Source organism: Rhyacophila brunnea, unplaced genomic scaffold (assembly GCF_057557595.1).
Source record: "Rhyacophila brunnea isolate RB1 unplaced genomic scaffold, BYU_Rbru_1.0 scaffold_4, whole genome shotgun sequence".
Classification (NCBI taxonomy): domain Eukaryota; kingdom Metazoa; phylum Arthropoda; class Insecta; order Trichoptera; family Rhyacophilidae; genus Rhyacophila; species Rhyacophila brunnea.
Genome location: NW_028233068.1, coordinates 43,127,554 through 43,150,309, shown reverse-complemented (window position 1 = coordinate 43,150,309; position 22,756 = coordinate 43,127,554). Strand labels below are relative to the sequence as shown.

The window sequence follows — 22,756 nt, the reverse complement described above, 5'->3', positions numbered from 1 at the left end:
GGCTCGAAATGGACCGGAGCGCCGTTCCTGTTCGTGAAATCGGTAAAATTATCTTGTCTTGTGGAATAAATAATTTAACTAATAATCTGAACTAGATAGGTCATATAATAGAAAATCTAACACACTTATTTTTATGAAAAAAAACACATAAACTTTGATAACTTTACTATGTAAAAATCTTCAGAAAACTGTCGAGCGCTCCGGTTCGTAAATTTTTCCATTTCGAGTACTGCCATCTAGGGACGGCAGGTTATATGAAAGTATGGTGAGGCAGGCTTGTAATCAAGTTATGGTAGCACTTCAATGTGCGTCACATTGACGCTCAGTTTGCATTGGTAAGTCAACGTGAAAGGTTCACCTGAGGTAGGTAATATTCAGTAAAAATGGTTGTGTGTAGCGTGTTAAATTGTAAAAACGACAGCAATAAAAAGAATAAACGCTTAGGAGCCGTGACGTATCACAAATGAGTATGTTTAATTAAATTTATACATGTTAAAATAATAATCTTAAATAATTTCGACTGCATTACGCGTGCTGAAATTCGTTTCGTATTACTCTGTTTACACAGTATTACACAGCACCCGTGTAATACTCTGTTTACACAGTATTACACAGCACCCGTGTATGTATTGCTCAGGACCGCATTACGTGAAAGCATTGATTATTAATATTATAATTGAATATAATAAACACATTTTGATTTTATCGTATATTTGAGTATTGTTATATCACTGTATGCGTTGATACTTTGATATTTTTTTCTGTTAATTCTTCGTCGAATCCCAGTACACAAAATTTTTTAAGATATATAGGTATATATATTTATTTTGTTTACCAAATTAATCGATTATGAGACGTGTTCGTGTTCAGATATTTATAATCCATATACCTATATATATGTACGTACTACTTATATTATGTTTTTGTATATCCGTGTTTCTTATTTTTAAATGATTAGTTGATGTTATTAATTCGAAAATTACTTATTAATTCTCTTAATATTTATCATAACAGAACTATTGGAAAGTTGGTAAGTATAACCTAATTAAGCCCGAACTAATTACAAATATGTAAGTTAAAATTAATTAAGGCTGAATTAATTACAGTGATGGGATATTTGCAAAAAAATCATAATATTTTTCAATGTGTATAACTTTTTGTAAACTTTATTTTTGATTATTGTAATATGATGACATACTATATCCTTTTATAATTTTATTTACTTTAATTACTTCATTGCTATTATTATAATTACTTTATTACTTTTGAAAGACATATAGGCAAGTACCTAAATAACCTACCAATCTTTTCATAAATTCCCAACTTTCAAATATAATTATACTAAAATCCCAGTTAATTAATTATACTTAACAGTGTTATTATTTTAAACCTTCCTTCGCTGAACATTATTCTATTATTATACGAGTACGTTATAACTACGGTCAAAGGGCCAACGTAAATCCTTCGTGATGCCCTGCATTTTTTTATCCCGTCGCTTTTTCTCGTAAGTTTTCGGCTATTGTCGGCATGCTTCATTCGATTGCATGAGTGATCCGTTTCTTTGCCTATCTCTATATTTATACATCTATGGCTGCCATAGACCAGTTGCTGTCTTTTAAGCAGCACTGTCTGAACACCAAAATGAAGACAGTGTTGAAGAATAGTATCTCGTGAAATCTAATTGGCAGTACGTGGGGAGCTCAACCACACTCACGCACGGACTGACCTCTTGCACTCTGCAACTCAGTAGCCGAACACACCTGAACGGAACGGTACAAGTCAGTGCATAACAAACACTTTGACACTGTGCTCAACAAGACTTGTCGGATCATTATGGGATGCTTGAGCTAAACCCAATCAATAAATTTCTGGAATCGCCCCATAATAAAGCTTAAATCCAGTAGATACTTTGTGGCAACAACGTCATCTCTGACCGTCACACCAAAGAGAACCGATTGTCCACATGGAAATCTGAATTAGTATTAGGAATTAATAAGACCAGCAGAGCATATACATGTAAAGTGAAAATTAAGACAATACAAATCCAATAGGTAGAAACCTTCCTCCAACCGCCCTGCGGTATCTAGTGTACCCAAGACAACAGCTGCATTACTTCTTGGGATTAATATGCTCACCCGAACAACACACGAGTTTTTCCCGCTTAAAGACGCCACTCGATTATTATACTATGGTAATTTTTTTGAAATGGGCCCCTACCCTATACCATTTTTCTGGCTGTATCTTTTGTATTCGATCACTAGATGTCGCTAGTAGTAGTACACTCTACCATCACATTATTATAGTATGTATTTTTTTTTAAACGTTTTCTATAATTATGCTCTGTTCTCGACGACTTGTGTTAATAAATTTTATTATTAATAATTAATTATATGCTAAAAAATAATAACAATAAGTTTTTATCGGTTTCAAGTAACAAACTGGGTTGAAGTAGTGAGACATTTTCTTGTGCTACTAGTTTTAATAATAGAATAATTTATGGCTAGTATATTATACCAGTCGCACATACAGAAAGATGGTATATGGGGGGGGGGTTCCGTTTTAAAACGACGTTCATAATTGTTTATTATTGATTTTTAAAGCGGATCTAAGGACAGGGTTAACAAAATCTAGCATGCGTCACTGACCACATTTATCCATACCTAACTACTACTAACGGAAAGGGTACGGGTACATTCCACATTTTAAGTCCATCGACAAACAGCTGGGCTGCAGATAGAACTAAGGGTGCTTTTTTATTATTGTAAGTGATTGCGAAGTGTCGCATCCACAAGTGGTTATCAAATGCGTGTAACCGAACTGTTGTAATCATTTAAATCGTTGGTGTCTGTTTATTTTGTCTGCGCTGTTTTATCTTTTGGACATGACGCATCAGCATATTAAAGCAAACATTAGAAACCCCAGATGGTTACCGAGCGTCTTCCAGTGGCTACAGGCCTTGCGTGGCATAGAATGCTGAGAGGAGTGGGGATAACCCGTTGAGAAGGCTGTTCGACATCTAAATCATCCGGGTCATGATTTTCATGGGGGGGGATCCAGACCAGAAAACCCCCTCTTGTATGTTTGTCTGTTTTATGCAAAACCATAAAATGTAATGATTTGACATTGTACTATTGAGGACTGGACTGTTAATGAACTGACCTCTAGTAAGTTCAACAGTTCGGTCAGTATCCGAACGGAATTGAAACTGTTGTGAATCTTGAATCTTGCCATCGATGAAAATGTATATTATACATTTTGCATGGGTCTATCGTTAGCAAACCCTAATAACACTATCTGAATCAAATCTTATAACTCTTCTAAATGCATGTCATACCTAATTGATTTTACAATGACACAGTCCGATTTGTCAAGTAGATTAACATAGTTATTTAGACATAGCGTCGCTGTAGGATTGGTTTCCCGAATAGACCAAATGTTCAGGAGACGAAAAACAAATTTCATAATCCTATATTTAAATACATGGAGATATTTAAATTGTTATTTTTACAACATATGAATGATGTATTCATTACGAAGTAATTTAAAGAAAGGGATGGTTCTAGTCCAATTAGATACAACAAAACATTCTGCATTAAAAGGTCGATTTCGACGAAAACAGATATTCGGGAAACCAATCCTATAGCGACGATAGGTTAGGTTAATTAAATTAAAACAAAATTCGACTCAACTCTTTTATTTTTCATTTAGTACAAAAATAATAAAGTAGTATCGGTTGTGGAACAGCTCTAGCGAACTGTTTTGGGTAGCAAACAATAAAGCAAAGATTGCTTTGATGGTGGCCAACCTCCGTTAGGTGATGGCACGAGAAGAAAAAGATTCATATATGAACATGAGATTGACCATTTCATTTATTTACAACTTTGTGAGTCCTTGCCACCTCTTCTATTAGTACCTAGAAAAAATAATGTTTTTTAATATTATATGTTGAGACATAATTTATACACATAACTTTTGAATCTTTTATATTTTGGCCGATATGTCATCATCCATTGGTGGGTCTTGGCCTCCTCTAGAAATAGTTTTCTTTTGGTTTCCATCTTACATACCATCACATTACATACATACCATGAATAATATTTGCATACATTCTTCTGACATTTGTATGGTCATGGTTTGTAAACTTTTGTTGCAACACAAATGCAAGTGCACAATCCTTTGTTTGAAAATCGATGCATACCCACATCGGCAAACATTTATCAAATTAAATGTAGTTTTAATTATTTCCACATTGTCATACTTGTATATATTGTACAAATTTTCACGCTTTAATCAAAACAACATTCCAAGAGACCACTTATCGCACCTTCCAATAAAACAGTCAAAATTTTCCTGTAAAACATGAGATTATTTACTTGATTGTTAGTCAGTGCAATTGTACATTTTTTCAATACAGTAAAATCACTTGGCTTTATGTTGTATATTTGAATATGGTGAATGTTTTGTTATGGCAACTTTAGTTTTTTTCTGGAAATTAATAGTGCAGGGAGAGTGACAAAAATATCACCGGGGAGTGGTAGATAAATGACAGATTATGTTGTAGAAGAAACTCACCATGAATCATCTTTATTTTTTCCTATCGCATGTCATCTTTGGTGATAATCCGGTGATTCCGGCTTTGCAAATACAATCCATTTCAGATGGAATGGTGGCCATTGACTTTACAATGCTTTTAGCTGTCAGTTTCAAAACGTTAGAGCGCCTCTTTGGGTCAATTGCTTCAAATTGTTTCGATGAGTAAACGTTGCCATTTGTCTGTAATTAATAAATAAACTCAAACATGTCACATAACTGTATTGGTATTTATTATTTTAAAAATAAGTATGATTCATTGAAAACAAATGAATGTTTCGAGTCTTTTGAATAATATGTTGTTCCAAAATACATGAAAGTTTAGGAGACCAAGTAATTAAGTGACATGTGTAGTATTTAGGGCCCTATGCATAGTCATACTTATATAAATAAACGGTCTTATGCGTTACATGGAATGGGAACTTGTCTTATTATTTATTATCACCTTCACTTTCCCATTCCAAGTAATGCATAATGCATAATCCCACTTTTTATTATAAGTATGACTATGCATATGCATGTTATAAGTATGACTATGCATAGATAGAGCCCTAATACATCAGTTTATAATTCCATTATTATTGTCCTTAATTGTTATTTTATACTACATTTATAATAGCTTACTTCCAGAGCGAGATCAATACAAAGGTCCTTGCTGTATTTGATATCAGATTGATCATCTCGCTTCCAGTTCTTTTCTCCATCAATGAACACTTCTTTGGTGTTGAATCCTGAAACCAAACAAAACGTTTAAATAGCATCCACCACTAACAATGATTTCTTTTATTATCCAAAAGATTCAAGTTTTTTCATTGACCAATGGTTTCAGTCTATTGGATACTTTCCTTCTGTGAGTGATGTAATGGTAATGTATTGTGAATTAAATGTAATATACTATTAATCTTTTCATACCGATGGCATTTTTGCGCTCTTTGATATCTGGAACAACGAAATCTTCTAATAGAGTAATCAGATGAGTCTGTACGCCTTCTATCTTCAATGCTCGGATGGCTTTTTTATTTTCAACCTGAAAAATGAAATAACATACTGGACAGTATCTTTACACATTTTAACATCTTTTTCTATTTTTTCCAATGCTTTTCAACTTTCAGTTTGGGCTCATATGCGTCATAGCGATATAAAATCTCATTGACTGAAAAGTAGTCCTACTAATCAGTTGATACCATATTGAATGCACATATTATGCAGCCAAAAAACAGTCCCGATTGTATTATGAACTGCCAGAAATTGTGTACACGTCATAACTATGTGAATTTAGCTAATAGTCTATCCTATATGACAGCCATGTTCAACTTTAAGTATGTTGTGATCAATATCATAATTGAGTTATACCAAACTCTCACATTGTCATTCAGAACACTCAAGCGTTACAAATTATCCAAAACTCATCTTTTACCCTCACAAAGAAAATAAATACTTAAATTTCTCATTCGTCGGGAAAATGATGATTGGTTTGGTCTTCTTATGGACACTCATTGCACTCATCTATGCAAAGAGCCTACAGCACGTCGGTAAGAGTAATTACGCCTCAGCTTAAATTATGGCGATTCACATCTTCTCTTTCTCTAACTCCTATGATAGGCCGTGAGTGATGTAATATGAATCAATTGATACTTAGAGGTTTCGTAATGCAGGTTTCCTCATGGTTAAGTCGAAAATTACTTTGACGTAGGTTGCTTAATGAAATAATATTATATTATAACTGAATATACACAATGTCAATTCCTATGTGGTCAACCAAAATCCATGTGTCCTACGTGCCTCCTATATGGTAAATCAATGTGACTGTAATACTGTACAAAAGTATCACATAAAATTTATAAAAGTAACTATATAGTTTGAGAATATTATTGTTTTATTTACCTTAGCCAAAAATCCTGTAGAGCACGTCTTTGATTGGACCAGGATGACAGATTTCATGGAATTTGGCCTAAATTGTACAATATCACGGCCGAGAGCGTATAGTCTTCTATCAAGGAAACCTATATAAATAAATACAACACTATTAATTAGCGTAATTATTTTTCTTCTTGAATTGATCACGATTATTTATTAGAGTAAATTAAATAGTTGAAAATACGTTATATTTTTTGAAACACCTCAGATAACACACTCACACAACAAAAAGTTAAGCTGAGTGAGACTCGAACCTCATATCTTTCACTCTCTGAATGAGTTACCGATATCGGTAAATCAATATACAATAGCACCATAGGTGATTTGTGAGTGTATTTGAATTGTAATCCCTCTTTCTTTGCTAGCAAATATACCATTACGACTGTAATGCACTTTTACTGTGCACATGGTGTGCCACTTTATACATACCTACTAACATAGATCGTGGAAGATACGCTTTAGACACAGTCGCAACAAGCAAAATTTCACGATTAATTTAAAAAAATTTTAAATATGATATTTATTAATAAACTACAGTGGAACTTCGATTATCCGCACCTCGATTATTCTGATTTTCAATTATACGGATTATTCCAAACAAACTCAAGTTAGTTTTATGAAATGATTATTTTTACGATTTAAATATTTATATTGAATATTATCAATATGTTATTAATTTTGTACAGCATTGCAAAAAAGGATCTAGTTTACTACTGTAGTTTAGTTTGATCTATTTGTACCTGGCTTGTGGCACATGTCAAAATAAGTGCTGAACATTTTTTTTTATTTAAAATTGGTCACCATAATAATGAGGGGTCATAATGAACGAGGTCTATCTGTACTCTCATCTTTCTATGTATCAGGTCACTTATGATTCACACAAATTAAATATAATAGTTACGCCACTGTAGGTGAGTTCGCCAAGCGACCAGCTTTGTATTTAAATCAAGGTGATAATAGATGGCAGTAGGTATTTATGATGTTTTTAAACTTACGAACAGTTGTTAAATTATTATTTTTTTATTCAATCATAATTTAATAATTCCAAATAAAAAAATTATTTTACCAGAAAAACATTAAATTTATTTACAGTCCCACAAACTTGTGAAACTTTCATATTGTTTCGCTTTATCGACTCTGGCTTCCACATCAATTCAATAGATAAATTTGTGGCATTCAACTTAGATATGTCAAGTTATGAGGATTGTCTATGACACTCTGATTAAACGTCCCACTTACCGAGTTTATCATTGAGCCATTCAAGTTGTGCCAACAGCTCCTTGGTGTTCTCATCGACGTTAACGTCGTTGGTGTGTATCGAAGGTTTCCACTTCTCTGATTGTTCTTCGTCGGTGAAATGAATCTTTGATGCCAAGTTAACTAATGAAAGAGAAATCAAAAATTTTGGTATAAACAAAACTCACAAACATCGCCCATTGTCATAAGACTTAAGTAGGTAACAGTAGAGTTCAGTGACTGGTAGGGAAGAAAAATTATTGTAAGTATTGGAAAATCCCCTACTAAATGGATTGATGTTAAGAGATGAGTCACCAGACTGAGCCAGATGTGGAAGGCATAATAGTGCCTGTACATGTCCATTTGTTTACTGCCAGCAATAGCGTGTAAATTAAACTATCGCGATAATAACTCTTTGCATGTACAAGTGATGACTGTCTTGCCAATCTCATTCTTCAAGCGTAAGATGTGTAAGTGTAGCTATTTGATAGGTTGTAAAAGTTGGTAAATGTAAAAATATTTTGCGCGGTATATTTCATTTTTTTTCTGACAGGTTTGCCACTATTGTTGTATTGCGCAGAAGCATATGTCACGCAAGTTAGTTAGTTGAACTTTAGTGTGAAAATTCAGAAGCCGATGAACTTTTTTGATCCACGCATGCAATCTTGCAACTTGCACAATAATACGTGTTAACATTTTCATTTTATTGTTATGGTCTATAGTTAGAACATTGTGGTGGTTCCTTAAAATAATGGGAAACATTCTTCAAAGCACAAAAAATATTTATTGGAAGGTTTTAGAAGACATTCTTCCCATTTGGATGACTTCAATAATTATTAAACGTGGAAATAATACGTTTATATAACTTATAATATAAGACATATTCCTTGATCGTGGTGAAAAAAATGATGATGGGATTAGGTACCTACCAACTGTATAGGGGGACTTTGAGCAATTTTTATCTATTATTTTCCATGAGACACTTAAGTTCTCAATAATTTACAAGAATTTAGATATTTTTTCATAAATCCTTTGGTGGCCTTTCCACCTAGATGAACATGAAACTGTTCTAAATTCAAATTAGTAAGCATATGAGTAGAGGATTTTTCTATTGCCTTCCACTATTTAAATTCATTAAATCCAGGGAGGTATTAGAATGCTGGTACCCGACCGGCCACGAATTTCTATGAAAAAATAAAACCTTAGAAACATCTAGAAATATATTAAAAGTATATCACAAAGCTTGTATATCGGTTAAGAATGTCACGATGATTACAAGAGATAGCAGTATATTGTGTACAATATATTAATTTATTTAAAACAACCGACCGGGACATGCACAGATTTGTAGAAAGTGTAAACATGCTTGTGGCATACATCCGGTTAATTGAATTTTCCACAATTCTAATTTAAAAACATGGTAATGCTTCAATCTATATTTTTTTAGTAGAATTTGTACCAAAGTTTGGAAATATTTTGACAAAATAGAGTGTGCATACATATATATATATAGTTCTAAATTCGACTGATGGAAGATTTATGTTGGTATGTACATCTGTATAGAGTATAAAGTGATAAATTTAATCAATGTTATCTGTCATGTGCATTTAAAAAATATAGCGTCGTTAATTTTCTACAAACATAAATATCTCAATTTTTATCAGTTTTGAGTTACTTGATGTAATGAATTCAGAGTTTGAATACGCACATATTCCACTAACAAGTATCTCAAAATATACTTTATAACATAATAGATTTAAGCAGTTACAAAAAAATCTTATAACAATAAATATTATAAACACGTTTCTTGAGATACGTGTTTGTAAATACACAGAATACTGAACTCCGACCGATGATTATACTGAAGATCTTTCTCGCAAGTCAAGATACGTGTTTACTGCAGTAATATTGTGGAATGATTCACAGTAAAGTTGCAACGCATTCACGTATCTTCGACAATATGACTGATCAGTCGAAAGTATAGTGCGATATATTGAAGAAACACAACACTTTCTTCATGAAAATATGTGTAATTACATATACTAGATAGATATTTCATAGAAGAAAATTTATTTCTGAATTAAAATCTGAGAGATAAAAGTTGTTTTTTGCCTCTCCTGAAAAGTGGTGTTTTTTGAAATACGTGGTTGTAAAAAAGACACGACGATAGGTTGTATTTGATACAATGATCCTATTTGGATCCGTTTTATACTTACAGTTATTGATTTTGGATTCATACAGAGTTGGTCTATTACAGTTGATAGGGCTTAGGCCGACCAGGTGTACTCGAACATCATCGATTTGTTTTGATTTTAACTCTTTCAACACCTCTGTCATCAGTGGCGCCACCATATCCGTGTACACTTTCTCATTTGTCTAAAAAAGATTTTTTATCAATAATTAATACATGATGTGTATTTGTGTGATTTTCAAATATTCAAATTGAAATGAAGGTCTGAAAGGTAAGTGTGTATTAGAGAAATTGTGCATTTCAGTTCATACTTTGAGACATTTTTAATAACTTAACCTTGATTAAATTGTTAGATTCAGTGGCGGCTGCCCTAACACCATGCAAAATTTGAAATAAGTACCAGAATGTACTTCAACATAAACTGAGAATTCGTTCATGTGTTTAGGTACGCAATACTTCTACGTGATGAAGCTACAATTATTATTTTTTATATCCTAATATGATACATCCACGATGGCCGCGTGGTTTAAGGGTCGGCCTATAGTGTCGTGGGTCCCAGGTTTGAATGCTGGGTCTGGCAAGTACACATATAGTTGTTAGTTTAGTAATTAAAATCTGTTAATACAAACCTCCACTCTACTCTGTGGAGGCCGATTTGATCTTATTAGGATCGGACATGGCCGAATAATATATGATTTTAAAGAGTCAACATCAATTTTTACCACCATAACAACTCAATATAGGAATACCAAAGCGATATAATAGCCAAACCAGGATTTACACTTGAACGGGCCTGGGGCTAGTACTATATATTTGTTTAATCGTAATTTTTATGTTGCAGGTTCAAGTTGTAAAACTAATGACTGAAATGTGACACGAGAGTTTCTCAATATATATCATTTGATACTATCGACCGAGGGGAGGGTACTTGATGGAATTTGAATTTAAATTACAATTTTATACCATTTCATTTGAGTCCATTTTTGCGAGTTTCGACTTTCGGCATCTTCAGGCACTATGCCGTGTGCATTTACCATTAATGAGTGCGTATAGTGCCTGAAGATGCCGAAAGGCGAAATCTAGGTCGCAAAAAATTACTCAAATGGAATACTTAGTATAAAACTTAAATCTGTCAGAATATATTATCATTTGATTCGATCATAAATAGTATCTCTTCGGCAGCGTTATTTCGTCATATAATAGCAGTATTATTTCAATTTATTCTATAGCCCATTTAGTCATATGGTAAATCCGGTCATGATAATAACATATATTATAGTAGAAACCAAAGAAATTCATTTTTGCTATAAAATTACTCATAAAGCTTTAGGTTTAAATATTAAAAAAACTAGTATGAGTACATAATTAAGTTTAATAAATAGCCAGGGTTTAAATTTGATCATTTGCTGTTTTTTATAATGCCTTTTTCTTCACGGAATTCTGGAATATGTACTAGTATAATATTATGCAAGATTATTAACGTATATTATGTGAAGGTGTTTGTACATGAGTTAAACTCATAAAAGATTAAATCAAAAGCTTAAACTATAGATACATCTAGACGCCACCCGTTGCATTGCTAAATGAAGCCGCGTGCCTTGCATTTGGCTTGTGAGCGACTGAACGAATTCGTCTACAAATGTTCGAGACCATAGACCATTTCGCTAGTACTCGCCCAAAATGCTCGCACTAGACGCTCAGAATTAAAATATAATTTTCTATTTTTTTACGTTATATAGTATTTTTAAGCGGTCAAAATGCAACCATTAGATAAAGATATCCATGATTTAAGTTATTTTAAAGCAACACTAGGTCACTGATATTAAAATATATAATAAAATACAAATAAACTATCACGAACATGTATCAACTTACTTATGAAACGTAATACCATCTTCTTGCTTATCAGTACGGCTACCATATTTTAAGACAACACACAGAACCATCTTTTCTACTTAATTAACCAAAAATATTTACCACTGGCTTTATGTTTAACACAAAAAATATCAATTTTAGCAACACGAGCTCTCAAGTTATCGACGCTATGTGAAGCGTTTCGTCCCGATTTGATGGCGATACTTTTGGAAACTGGCTTGTAGCTAGTAGACCTTTTATCTTACTCTAGCGCGTGTCGCAGAGATTGTAAGGGTGCCGAATACTTTCTCACTCGCACTCATGCATCGTTTTTGTTCAGGCCTTGATCAAAAGAGTTTAAACTCATTATATGCATTAACTATTAAAAAAACTGTATATGTATTTACATAAAATTCCAGCTTTCAATGGGCGAGTTATAGATGTTTATGCTACCAGAAACCAGAACATCAAATAGAACTATTTTAAAGGTAACCATATTTTCAGTGCACTACCGATAATAAAAAAAAAATAGAAACCACTGGTCATCACTGGTTAGGTTACCTTAGTTGTTTCGATGACTAAAATGATGTCTGTTTGATTGCGTAAAATTTCAATTTCCCTCTTATCATCACTGGCTTTGATGTTATTGCCGTTGGAATCGCACTCGATGCATTCTTGGGGGGCCTGAGCGGGGAAGAGATGGCCCATGCACGCCAGGGAGTATGTCTTTGCAAGCGTGCATGCTCCAGCTTTTGCCTCTTCAAGTGATGATGCTTCTCTAGCTTCTCTTTCGCACGCGTGCCTGGAGAAAAATTAACATTTTATTGTTATGGTTAATTTTGTGTTATAGTCATGAGCGGAGAATTTTAAAATCTGCTCACATGAAAATAGTTCCACAAATAGTTTTGTCTACGCTGAAGTGCTGAAGAATTAACTACCTTTGGACAAAGAACATAGTGCAATCAAGGGGATGGAAAATCCAGACTATTTATGTAATATGTACCAGTGGGTCTATTCTATATACAAGGCGGCTATCGGCGGCTATTGACGATAGTTTATTATATTTATGTATTGAGGTATTATAATTGTTACAATAAGTTAGCTGTCTAAACTGTCTACCTCGCTCTAAAAGTTAACACAGCCAAGATAGGGGCTGTTAAAACATAGCATTTTCTGATAGTTTGGGCGGTTAACTTATCGGTGTAACAATTATAATATAATATGTATAATGATTCGAGTATAGAAGAGCTTCGCAGGATACCCTCTCACACATAAATCTCAATATCAGATTGGACACTTTTATAAAATAAATAAAGGCCTTATATAAGCAAACTTGTTTGAAAAAATCTTGCAAAAAGCTTGTATAAGCAAACTCTAATCCAGGGGAGGGCAAACTGCGGCCCGCGGGCCGCATGTGGCCTGCCGGGTATTTTTTTGCGGCCCGCCATCATTAATCGTACTTCTGATTACGAATAACTTTTTTTATAATTTTTAAAAAAATATTGACAATAGATTAAAATTTGAAGAATTTGTTGTTTCGTAAATGTATTATTCAGTACGTCTTCCTTGCGTCTTGTCTCACACTATGTAACCACTATTTTCTACGTTGAACATCGATTTCAATAGATATTGATAGTGTACCGACAGAGCTACAACTTGAGATTATTGATCTGCAGTGTGACACTGATTTAAGAGAATTGCATCGTCGTGAAGAAATCTCCAAATTTTACAATGCCCTTAATTCAGACAAATTCGACCAACTTAAAGATTATACAAGAAAAATGTTCGTTATTTTTGGATCAATTTATATATGTGAACAAACATTTTCGATCATGAACCTCAATAAAAATTCTTTACGATCAAATATCTCCGATGCCCATTTACAAGCAGTTTTGAGAATATCAACTACAAAATTAACACCTGAATTTTAAAAAATGTACAACAGTTTCATTCTTCTCATTAATTTTTTTGAAATGTTTATTTTTCGTGATAATAAATAGTGTATATCTAAAAATGGTATTTTACTTGCGACCCGCCGCTCATTTTAAATTCTTGAATTTGGCCCTCCATCGAAAAAGTTTGCCCCCCCCTGCCATAGAATATAATAGTCAAAAAATATTCGTTTATCTATAAAATATCTTAAATTATAGCATTAAACCATAATTAGATGAATAACACAACACTTAGGTAATGGATTAGTTTTATATTATTTCTAAATAAAACATTTTAAAAATAGGTAATAATAACCACCGGAATACAAGGGATAGACAGAAGACAATAGGTAGGTAAGTAAATTATAAATACAATCATATTGTATAATATAGATATATAAAAATATCAAAGTGGGTTAGCAAGGAGGTGCTCGTAGGTATACATAGTCGAAGACATAATTATTTCACACTATAATCAAAATATAATTAATATGCCCATTAATATTGAAGAAATTATGTTATTTTTAAATAATAATTTATATAAATATTACCAATGTAAGTGGGAAAGTATGTGTACCTGTCTGTTAATTACCTAACCTTTGAGTGATTAGTGAATCTATGACAGGAGGCAGGTAATTTAGTACCTGTGAATTAAACCTACCTTTGGTCTAAGTCCTAAATTAAAAGGTAATTAGGTAAATAATACAATACTTAGTAATGGAATAGTTTTGTTTACCCATTTCTATGGCAACTAGATTATAATGCATTACAGATTAATTTTCTCGCGAAATTTATAGGTGTAAATATGTAATTACGTTTTGTATTTCTAAAATATTTTGCAGGTAACTGTTCAATTGATGCTTATGGCGACGGGTAGAGGTAGGCTGTTAAGATCTAACATAAATATTGTACTTATACTAAACTATACTATACAAATGTATTTATTTTAATTTAACTTAGACTACAATGTATACGTAGATAGTATTTTGTCAGTTTTTAAAATTATATTAAACCCTGCCTAACCAAACCGTATTATTTAGGTATGTTATGGGCGATCCGACAAAAATAGTAGGTACCTATCTACTACTTTTCAGTCATACTTGTTTGTTTTCGTTGAATTAAGAATACATTTGTGTTAGTTAGTTTTTTTTAATTCATTAAACCCTGCCTACCCAAACCATAATCGATAAAAATATTCTTTTATCTATAAAAATATCTAAAATGATGTATCTCAATTTAATATCATGCGTATAAATTGCCGGACATTTCAAAATTTGCGTATATGCACTTTAAACAGTTACATGACAATTAATACCAATGAAATGAGAATCCAAGTTTCAAACTAACTTTTCTCTTATAGTATGTAAAATTGGACGGTGGCCGCGCGGCATAAGCGTTGGACTATCACGCTGTGGGTCTCAGGTTCGAATCCTGGGTCTGGCAAGTACACATATTGTTTTCAGTTTGTGTGTAAGTCAGGGTATGGACCTAAGAGGTTGAGCAAGTGGCTGGCATCCATTTCTCGTAAAAAACAAAATCTGTTAACACAAACCTCTACTCTGTGGAGGCCCATATGATCCTATTAGGATCGGACATGGTCAAAAAAAAAAAAAAAAATGTATAATTATTAGATTGTTTTGACACAATCTCTAAATAGACAGTGTATATTTGAGTCGCCTAGAGTAACTCACATTTTGCAATTTTTTAGTTAAATATACCAAGTGATCCTATAGGCATTAATCATTATATATATAAAAAAACAAGTTGACTATCAAAAGTCACTAAACCATGTGATTGTTGGTGTCATAACTCACATTTTCAATGCATAATAACCTAATCTAACCTAAGCCAACAGAGAGTTCTGTTTCTCATAGTGTGCTATGTGTCTGCAGCCTGGAGTATTATCTATACATAATATATTTAATAAATAATGTAAATCGACAAAGGCGGCTCTCGTGGTGCAGTTGGTAAGGCGCTCGCCTTCCACCCGAGAGTTCCTGGGTTCGATTCCCGGTCATGACAAAAAAACATTTATGTATTTTTCTCAAAGCCTGGGTGTTTGTGATTGTTCAAAATTACTAACAACCACCTTGTACGAAAAAGCAAGGACATGGTTATTAATAATTCTAAAAAAAAAAAAAAAATGTAAATCGACTAAATCACTCATTAATATTCAAGGAGTTCAATACTTTTCTTCAAATTACAAAAAAAATGCTCTGGTGTTTTTTTTGCAAGAGTTATGACTCTAGGTAACTCATTGAGAGATTATGTCAAAACGATCGAATAATTTTACATAATAAGAGAAAATGTAGTTAAAAACTTCAGTTATAATTTCACTAAAACTAAAAACACTGTCTTTATACTTAGCAGGGTAGAATAAGTCATAATACAAAATAAATGCTTTGGTAAGTTATGTCTCTTCTGTGAAGTTAGTCATTTTGTTGATATTACAATATATTGTCAGAATAACTGTGCGATGTTTAAATTACTTACGAAAGCCAATAATCAGGTATTTGTGAAAATATTATTATACCTACAAATAGGTATTTATAGTTATAAATACAATTTCAGGTATTAATTAAGCGCAATTTCCTGTACCTACCTAAATAAAATAATATATTAGGATAATTACCACAGTAAGTAGACGAAAAATTGATTTGAATTATTACAATTAACACCATTTTCAATAACATGAAAATAATACCTAACCATAGCTAACACCTTCTAAACCAGGGGAGGGCAAACTGCGGCCCGCCGGGTATTTTTTTTGCGGCCCGCCATCATTAATTCTACTTCTGATTACGAATAACTTTTTTATATTTTTTTAAAAAATATTGACAATAGATTAAAATTTGAAGAATTTGTTGTTTCGGTAATGTATTATCTCAGTATGTCTTCCTTGCGTCTCGTCTCACACTATGTAACCACTATTTTCTATGTTGAACATCGTGACACATTTAAATACTTTTAACTCTGCGTTGCAAGGAAAAAAAATATATGCCCACGATATGGTGAAGAGTTTGAATGGATTTCAATTAAAACTCAAGTTGTTCCTTCGACAAATATCGAATAAGAACGTGGACCACGTTCCAACTTTGAAGTTGCTGAATATACCAGACTATATAAATTTGAAGAATATGGTAAAATTATTAAAGCTCTGAATGACGATTTTTTACAAAGATTTGGTGACTTTTGAAAAATTGAGACAAGTTTAGCAACAGTACGCGATCCATTTTCAATAGATATTGATAGTGTACTGACAGAGCTACAACTTGAGATTATTGGTCTGCAGTGTGACACTGATTTAAGAGAATTGCATCGTCGTGAAGATATATCCAAATTTTACAATGCCCTTAATTCAGACAAATTCGAACAACTTAAAGATTATGCAAGGAAAATGTTCGTTGTTTTTGAATCAACCTATATATATGTGAACAAACATTTTCGATCATGAACCTCAATAAAAATTCTTTACGATCAAATATCTCCGATGCCCATTTACAAGCAGTTTTGAAAATATCAACCACAAAATTAACACCTGAATTTGAAAAAATGTACAACACTTTCATTCTTCTCATAAATTTTTTTGTAATGTTTATTTTTCGTGATAATAAATAGTGTATATCTAAAAATGGTATTTTACTTGCGGGCCGCCGCTCATTTTGAATTCTTGAATTTGGCCCTCCATCCAAAAAGTTTGCCCGCCCCTGCTCTAATCTGTATAACCATCTAATGTCAATCATCAGAACTACAAAATCATGAAACTTTGGAAAAGGGAACAGACAACATGTTTATTATGATTCAGTTAATACCTAATTGGTTTACAATACATGAAGTGGTGAACAATACCAAAATATTAGGGAAATGGGTTGGAGCCAAGTTACAAACCAAGTTCGGTATAAAATTCATGTAATAAATAATAATTGCTTACTTATAAATCTCATGGTACACCACAAGAGCTGACTCTCCACTAAATAAATTTGTACAATATTCTATGGCGGAATACATTCCGACGTACGAATAAGTATTTTTGGAATACTTCACTTCCGGGTTTTCAGTTGCGCAGCCTGCGTTTAGTGCATACGATACTCCAAAATTATAATCAGATGATGTTACCTAAAAATTGAAAAATACAATATTTTATAGGTGCCTATTGTAAACAACATAATGAAATGAGGTCTACTGCAGTACCTACTGTGTTTGGGATTTAATTTGACCAAAACATTCTAGTTGATTTTTAAATTCATATTTTTCACAGTTTTGTAGTGAAGTTTGAAAGAATAACGACAGGCGACCCCCGGTATCAAACGGGTGAGAAATTTAAATCACAGTACTTGTTACCTGACTCGGGTAGTGGACAGGCTCTCTAGACATTCACCACACACATTCTAAATTCTTTAATAGAATTTTGAATGTAGATTGCTATGCTATTTTTATTTGGGCACATGGAGGAATATGCTATACTCCGAGGCCTTCATTTGTAATTTAAGTTTAATATGAGTAATAACATAATATTGTAAATGTATTTTGTTTTTGCTCAATGGTAAATTTCTGTAAAAATATAAATGTTCACCGGGAGCACGACTATGTAAAATCGTGTTTTTGATCACATTACCCCTCAAAGTGATACCTCTCTCCATGGCTCTCTGTCTAGTGAAAGGAAACACGCAGTCATAACGTTACAATTAGGGATTGCAATACCGGTATTTCAAAACCGGTATTCCAGTATTTATTAATACCGAAATACCGGTTTTAAAAATCCAAAATACCGGAATTTTCGGTTTAAGAAAGCACACTCATTTACGTTTTTGAAAATGAATTATAAGTTATGTGCTGCTAAAATGCGAATATATTGAGTGAATCCAACAGAGGTGAAAAAATAATAAAACAATTTTCATCAAATATATTTATATAAGTAATTGTCGCGATGAATTATCATTATATTATTTCGAAATAGAAAACATCCGTGACAAAAATGTTCTATTACTCTATAATTATTGATGAATGTACGAGCGTTGAATTTAAGAAGCTTTTCCTGCACAGCCGGACTTATTTGCACTTGATGAACTTTTGAGGGCTTTTGTTAAAATTATTAATAATTTATAATTATAATTATAGTGCGACAACATCTTCTTGGCTACGCTTCTAGGCGCTGCTGTCTACTAAATGGGAGGAGCTTCTTAGTTTATAATGGATTCTGGGTAAAAATGGGCGGAGCATGTTAGTTCATAGTTTTAACACGTAGCCAAAAAGATGTTGTCATACTATAATTCATATTTTTAAATGTCAACATAATAAATGTAGGTATGTAAATTTTTGCTATAAAATAATATTTTTTTAAGATTTTAATAGTTATATTTTCATTGATAAGCACTTACTTCTGTTTTTTTAATGTTTAAGAAATACCGAAAAACCGGTATTGACATTTTCATTCAGTATTGCAATCCCTAGTTACAATGTATACAAAAAAAAATGTATAAATTGACAACATCAAATTCAGTGTAAAAATAAATATTTTAGTCGTACCGTTCCATTTGGAAGCATGTAGTCATCAAATGGTTCATTATTTCCGTCTCCAAGGAGTCCTCGAAGTTTTCCATAGTAGTAACCAGACACTTTGAAATAGCACACCTGTAATATCCGATACATGTTATTAATAATATTTCCAATCACAACATTTTTGTTGTAATAGTATAAGGAATAATCCTGTCAACTGTTACAATTAAATAGGTACGACGTTTGTACTTACGTATAGGTCATCTGTGCATTCTACAGTTACGCCATATTTTGTTTTGAGAACAAATCTATTCTCTTTCTTGATGGCTACATCTAAGTCAGCAGTCCTCAGAGGATATGTGTCATCTTCTCCGTTTACCATTAACTGTAATAAATGTAATTTCATGGAAAATGCGATCAATATTGACATATTGTGTATAAATAAAAAAAACATAAATATTTATCACTGACCCTAGTTTCTCCACTTTAAGTCTAAAGCCAGATCTATACACTCAACATTTTACTACAGTACACCTGTGTGGACTGAGGTCGTATGGAAAACCATGGTTTATTGATTACATAATTACTAATTGGATCCATTCTTTAATACAGACCATCCGTCCAACCTCGGTCTCACTCAAATGTCTGAGACTGTTATGTTGACATAGATATTATGAGCAATGGCAAAATACTAAAATACTATGATGGGATTTCAATAAAAATGTCATATGGCCCATTTATGTAATACCCATGGAATGATGAACTGCACGCAGCTTTTGCGTAAAATTGAATATTTCTGTTAACCAAAAATTAGCCCGGAGGGTGCCTTGGTTTGTATGTACGCCACCAGCAAGTTACTCGCGTCTCCCTTGTCAACGTGATGTACATTTTCTGTTTGTTTATGTATCTTTTCAAAACGTTCATAAAATTTTCACGAAAACTCGAAAAATATGTTGATTTAGAAAATTTCACAAACTTCAACAATTACTATGCTTTTAACACTGAGTTGATCAAAAAAATATTGTCATAAATGATTGACCTAGCAGAGAGTTAAACTGATAACCTTCTTCTGCTAGCGATACTTGACTAATTAGCCATACTAATTCACATGGGATTAGAATCTGATCAGTACAACTACTTGTCCCAATATTATAATCCTGTGTGTTTGTTAGGTTGTTACCTTTCCTTCATTGTTGACTTGTAGTGTGTATCCGTGCTTGTCAACCAGGGTGACTGATTTGGTCTTGTTATTCTTTATGTCCATAACAATGGTGAAGTTTCCATCGACAGCGTCCTGGGCGAGCACAAACTCACAGTTAGCAGGGAAGTGGACATAGCGTCCGTCAAATGTGAAAATATGTCTGCCGCCACTAGTGTAACCTCGTACTGGAACATGTAAGGTAAGGTATGTCAGTTTCCAAAAAACAACCATATAGGAGGAGTTCTATACTGTGTGTTGGGTCGCTGATTATTTAAAAATCTCTATCACCCTACACTTTTCCAAAAGCAGATTTTTCAATTTGAGCTGCTTGCGTAGGTAAAGAAAATTTCGAATTTCACCCCAAAGAAAAAGAATATAATATATTTTCATATCATTTCGAAATTGAACTCACTAATCAGTTCTCTCGAATTTTTACACCCTCTTTACTTGGTGTGAATATAATATTTAAGTTTTCGAGATTCTTTCGGCTACTTCAGGTAGTTGATAATAAAATCATATCACCAAACATGCAATATCTGTATGAATATTTTTCCATTACTTGGGAAAAATTTCACGTTTTCACCAATACAGGGCTATACCTACATACTAACCAAGAAATCCCAGAAAGTTGGTTTGGGTTTTGCAATTCCTAGTCAGGGCACTATACCTAGTGTAAAAGGACGGTGGCTATTGGAGGGTGTAGAGACATATGTGAAATGAAGGGTTGATTTATAATAAGCGGATTGTACGCAGGGGTAATTTGAGCCCACAGTTGACTGTGGCTACAATATAGAAATCTTACTGTATACTTCATTAATACAGTACACTCTCAGTAATCCGCCGTTATTATTACTAGTTGAAAGCACAAAATCAAGCTTTATAATTCGCCGGTATTCGATTGTCAAATTCGGTAGTCCGCCGCGTACAAGTATACAATGCAGATGAGACGGGTTTATTTTGGAAACTACTCCTTCGTAAAACATACGTTCATCGCGAAGAAAATAATGTACCAAGGAGGAAAGTGCCCAAGGACCGCATCACAATTATGCCGTGCTCCAATGCACACCAGGACACACAAACTGAAGCTTTTGGTTATAGGGAAAGCCAGGAATCCTAAGCCACTCAAAAATATCTGCCTCACTGAACAACTGGTTGTGTCAAGTGATTTATTGTTTAATATTTAGTTGATAAACTTTGTTTATAAATATGTATAATTTGGTAAATACTTGATTTTGATTATAAATACAACCGTAATTTGCAAGTACAATTTCTCAAAAATCTATTTTTACCATATTTTGTATGTATGCACTATTATCCGCCGCTTTCACTAATTGGACTTTTTTGAGGTGGCGAATTACTGAGAGAGTACTGTAATGTTTTCGTTGTTCAATGAAAGGCTTTTTTTTGTGTGTGGACTTAAGCATATTAATGTATTCTGATACATAAGTTAAGTAGCTCCGTGTTCGATTAGGTTGGGTCACTTTGATTCTTTAATAGGCCTTAAAAAAAATATTAATATATTTTACAAAAATTAATTAAGGCAAAGTCTTCACTGAGCCTTTTTTAAAGAGGCACCTGGCGGAAAAATACGAAGCTTGCAATTTGAGACATTTTTTTGATAATTCACAATTTCAACTGTATTAATGAATAAATATGTATCTGAAAACATTAAAAAGAAAAATATTTTTTATTTTAAGTCAAAGATAAACTTACAATTGTAAAAAATGTAATAAAATGTGAATTTGTTGAATCGAAACGCACCCTATTATTACATATATTTTATGGTCATATTTATTATTAAAATTTAGTTTATCAAGTTTTCTTAGCATCACCTAAGAGATTTTTGACTAATTCATAGTTTTAATATTTTTTGTATCTATTTTAAAAAACATTGATTTTTATAAAAAATATAAATGTGTATAACTTGAAATCCTTTTTATTTACATCAAATCAAGCTTCAATATTAGGACCATACATAAATACATAAATAAAATTTCGAGATCAAGAAAATATCTCAAATTGTAAGCTTCGTATTTTTCCGCTAGGTGCCTCTTTAAAAAAGGCTCAGTGAAGACTTCGCCTTAATATATACTCAGTAAATCTGAGAAAAAAAACAACTTCCTTGTCTTTCACACAGTTTTGAATTTTAGAATGTCAAAATATCGCTATAACATTAATATAAATAAGCTTACGTTTATATGGCCGGAAAGTGTCCTCGGGATGGTAAATAGGTCTGATGGCTCGGAAAATGTCAATGAATTTGGGGAAATTGTCATCTGTGACATCCTTCGTATTAAGCACCATCTTTTTAGAATCTTTTGTTATATTTGATTCCTGAAA

At 32.8% G+C, this 22,756-nt stretch overlaps 1 protein-coding gene across 4 annotated transcripts in view; it reads right to left on the bottom strand.

The window, feature by feature from the left end:
• Window positions 1–3,678: 3,678 nt before the first annotated feature.
• LOC147067395 (apolipophorins-like) overlaps window positions 3,679–22,756 on the bottom strand; it is a 112,989-nt gene continuing 93,911 nt past the window's right edge. For all 4 annotated transcript variants that reach the window (XM_085954394.1, XM_085954395.1, XM_085954396.1 and 1 more), the window contains 13 exons: window positions 22,609–22,750; window positions 20,396–20,601; window positions 19,469–19,600; window positions 19,246–19,350; window positions 17,651–17,835; window positions 12,350–12,590; window positions 9,960–10,119; window positions 7,747–7,887; window positions 6,475–6,593; window positions 5,503–5,617; window positions 5,215–5,321; window positions 4,573–4,773; window positions 3,679–3,913 (listed from right to left, as the gene is read on the bottom strand). In XM_085954394.1, the coding sequence (XP_085810520.1) occupies window positions 4,585–4,773; window positions 5,215–5,321; window positions 5,503–5,617; window positions 6,475–6,593; window positions 7,747–7,887; window positions 9,960–10,119; window positions 12,350–12,590; window positions 17,651–17,835; window positions 19,246–19,350; window positions 19,469–19,600; window positions 20,396–20,601; window positions 22,609–22,750 (1,842 nt within the window). In that variant the 3' untranslated portion in view covers window positions 3,679–3,913; window positions 4,573–4,584. The remainder of the gene's footprint in view (window positions 3,914–4,572; window positions 4,774–5,214; window positions 5,322–5,502; window positions 5,618–6,474; window positions 6,594–7,746; window positions 7,888–9,959; window positions 10,120–12,349; window positions 12,591–17,650; window positions 17,836–19,245; window positions 19,351–19,468; window positions 19,601–20,395; window positions 20,602–22,608; window positions 22,751–22,756) is intronic.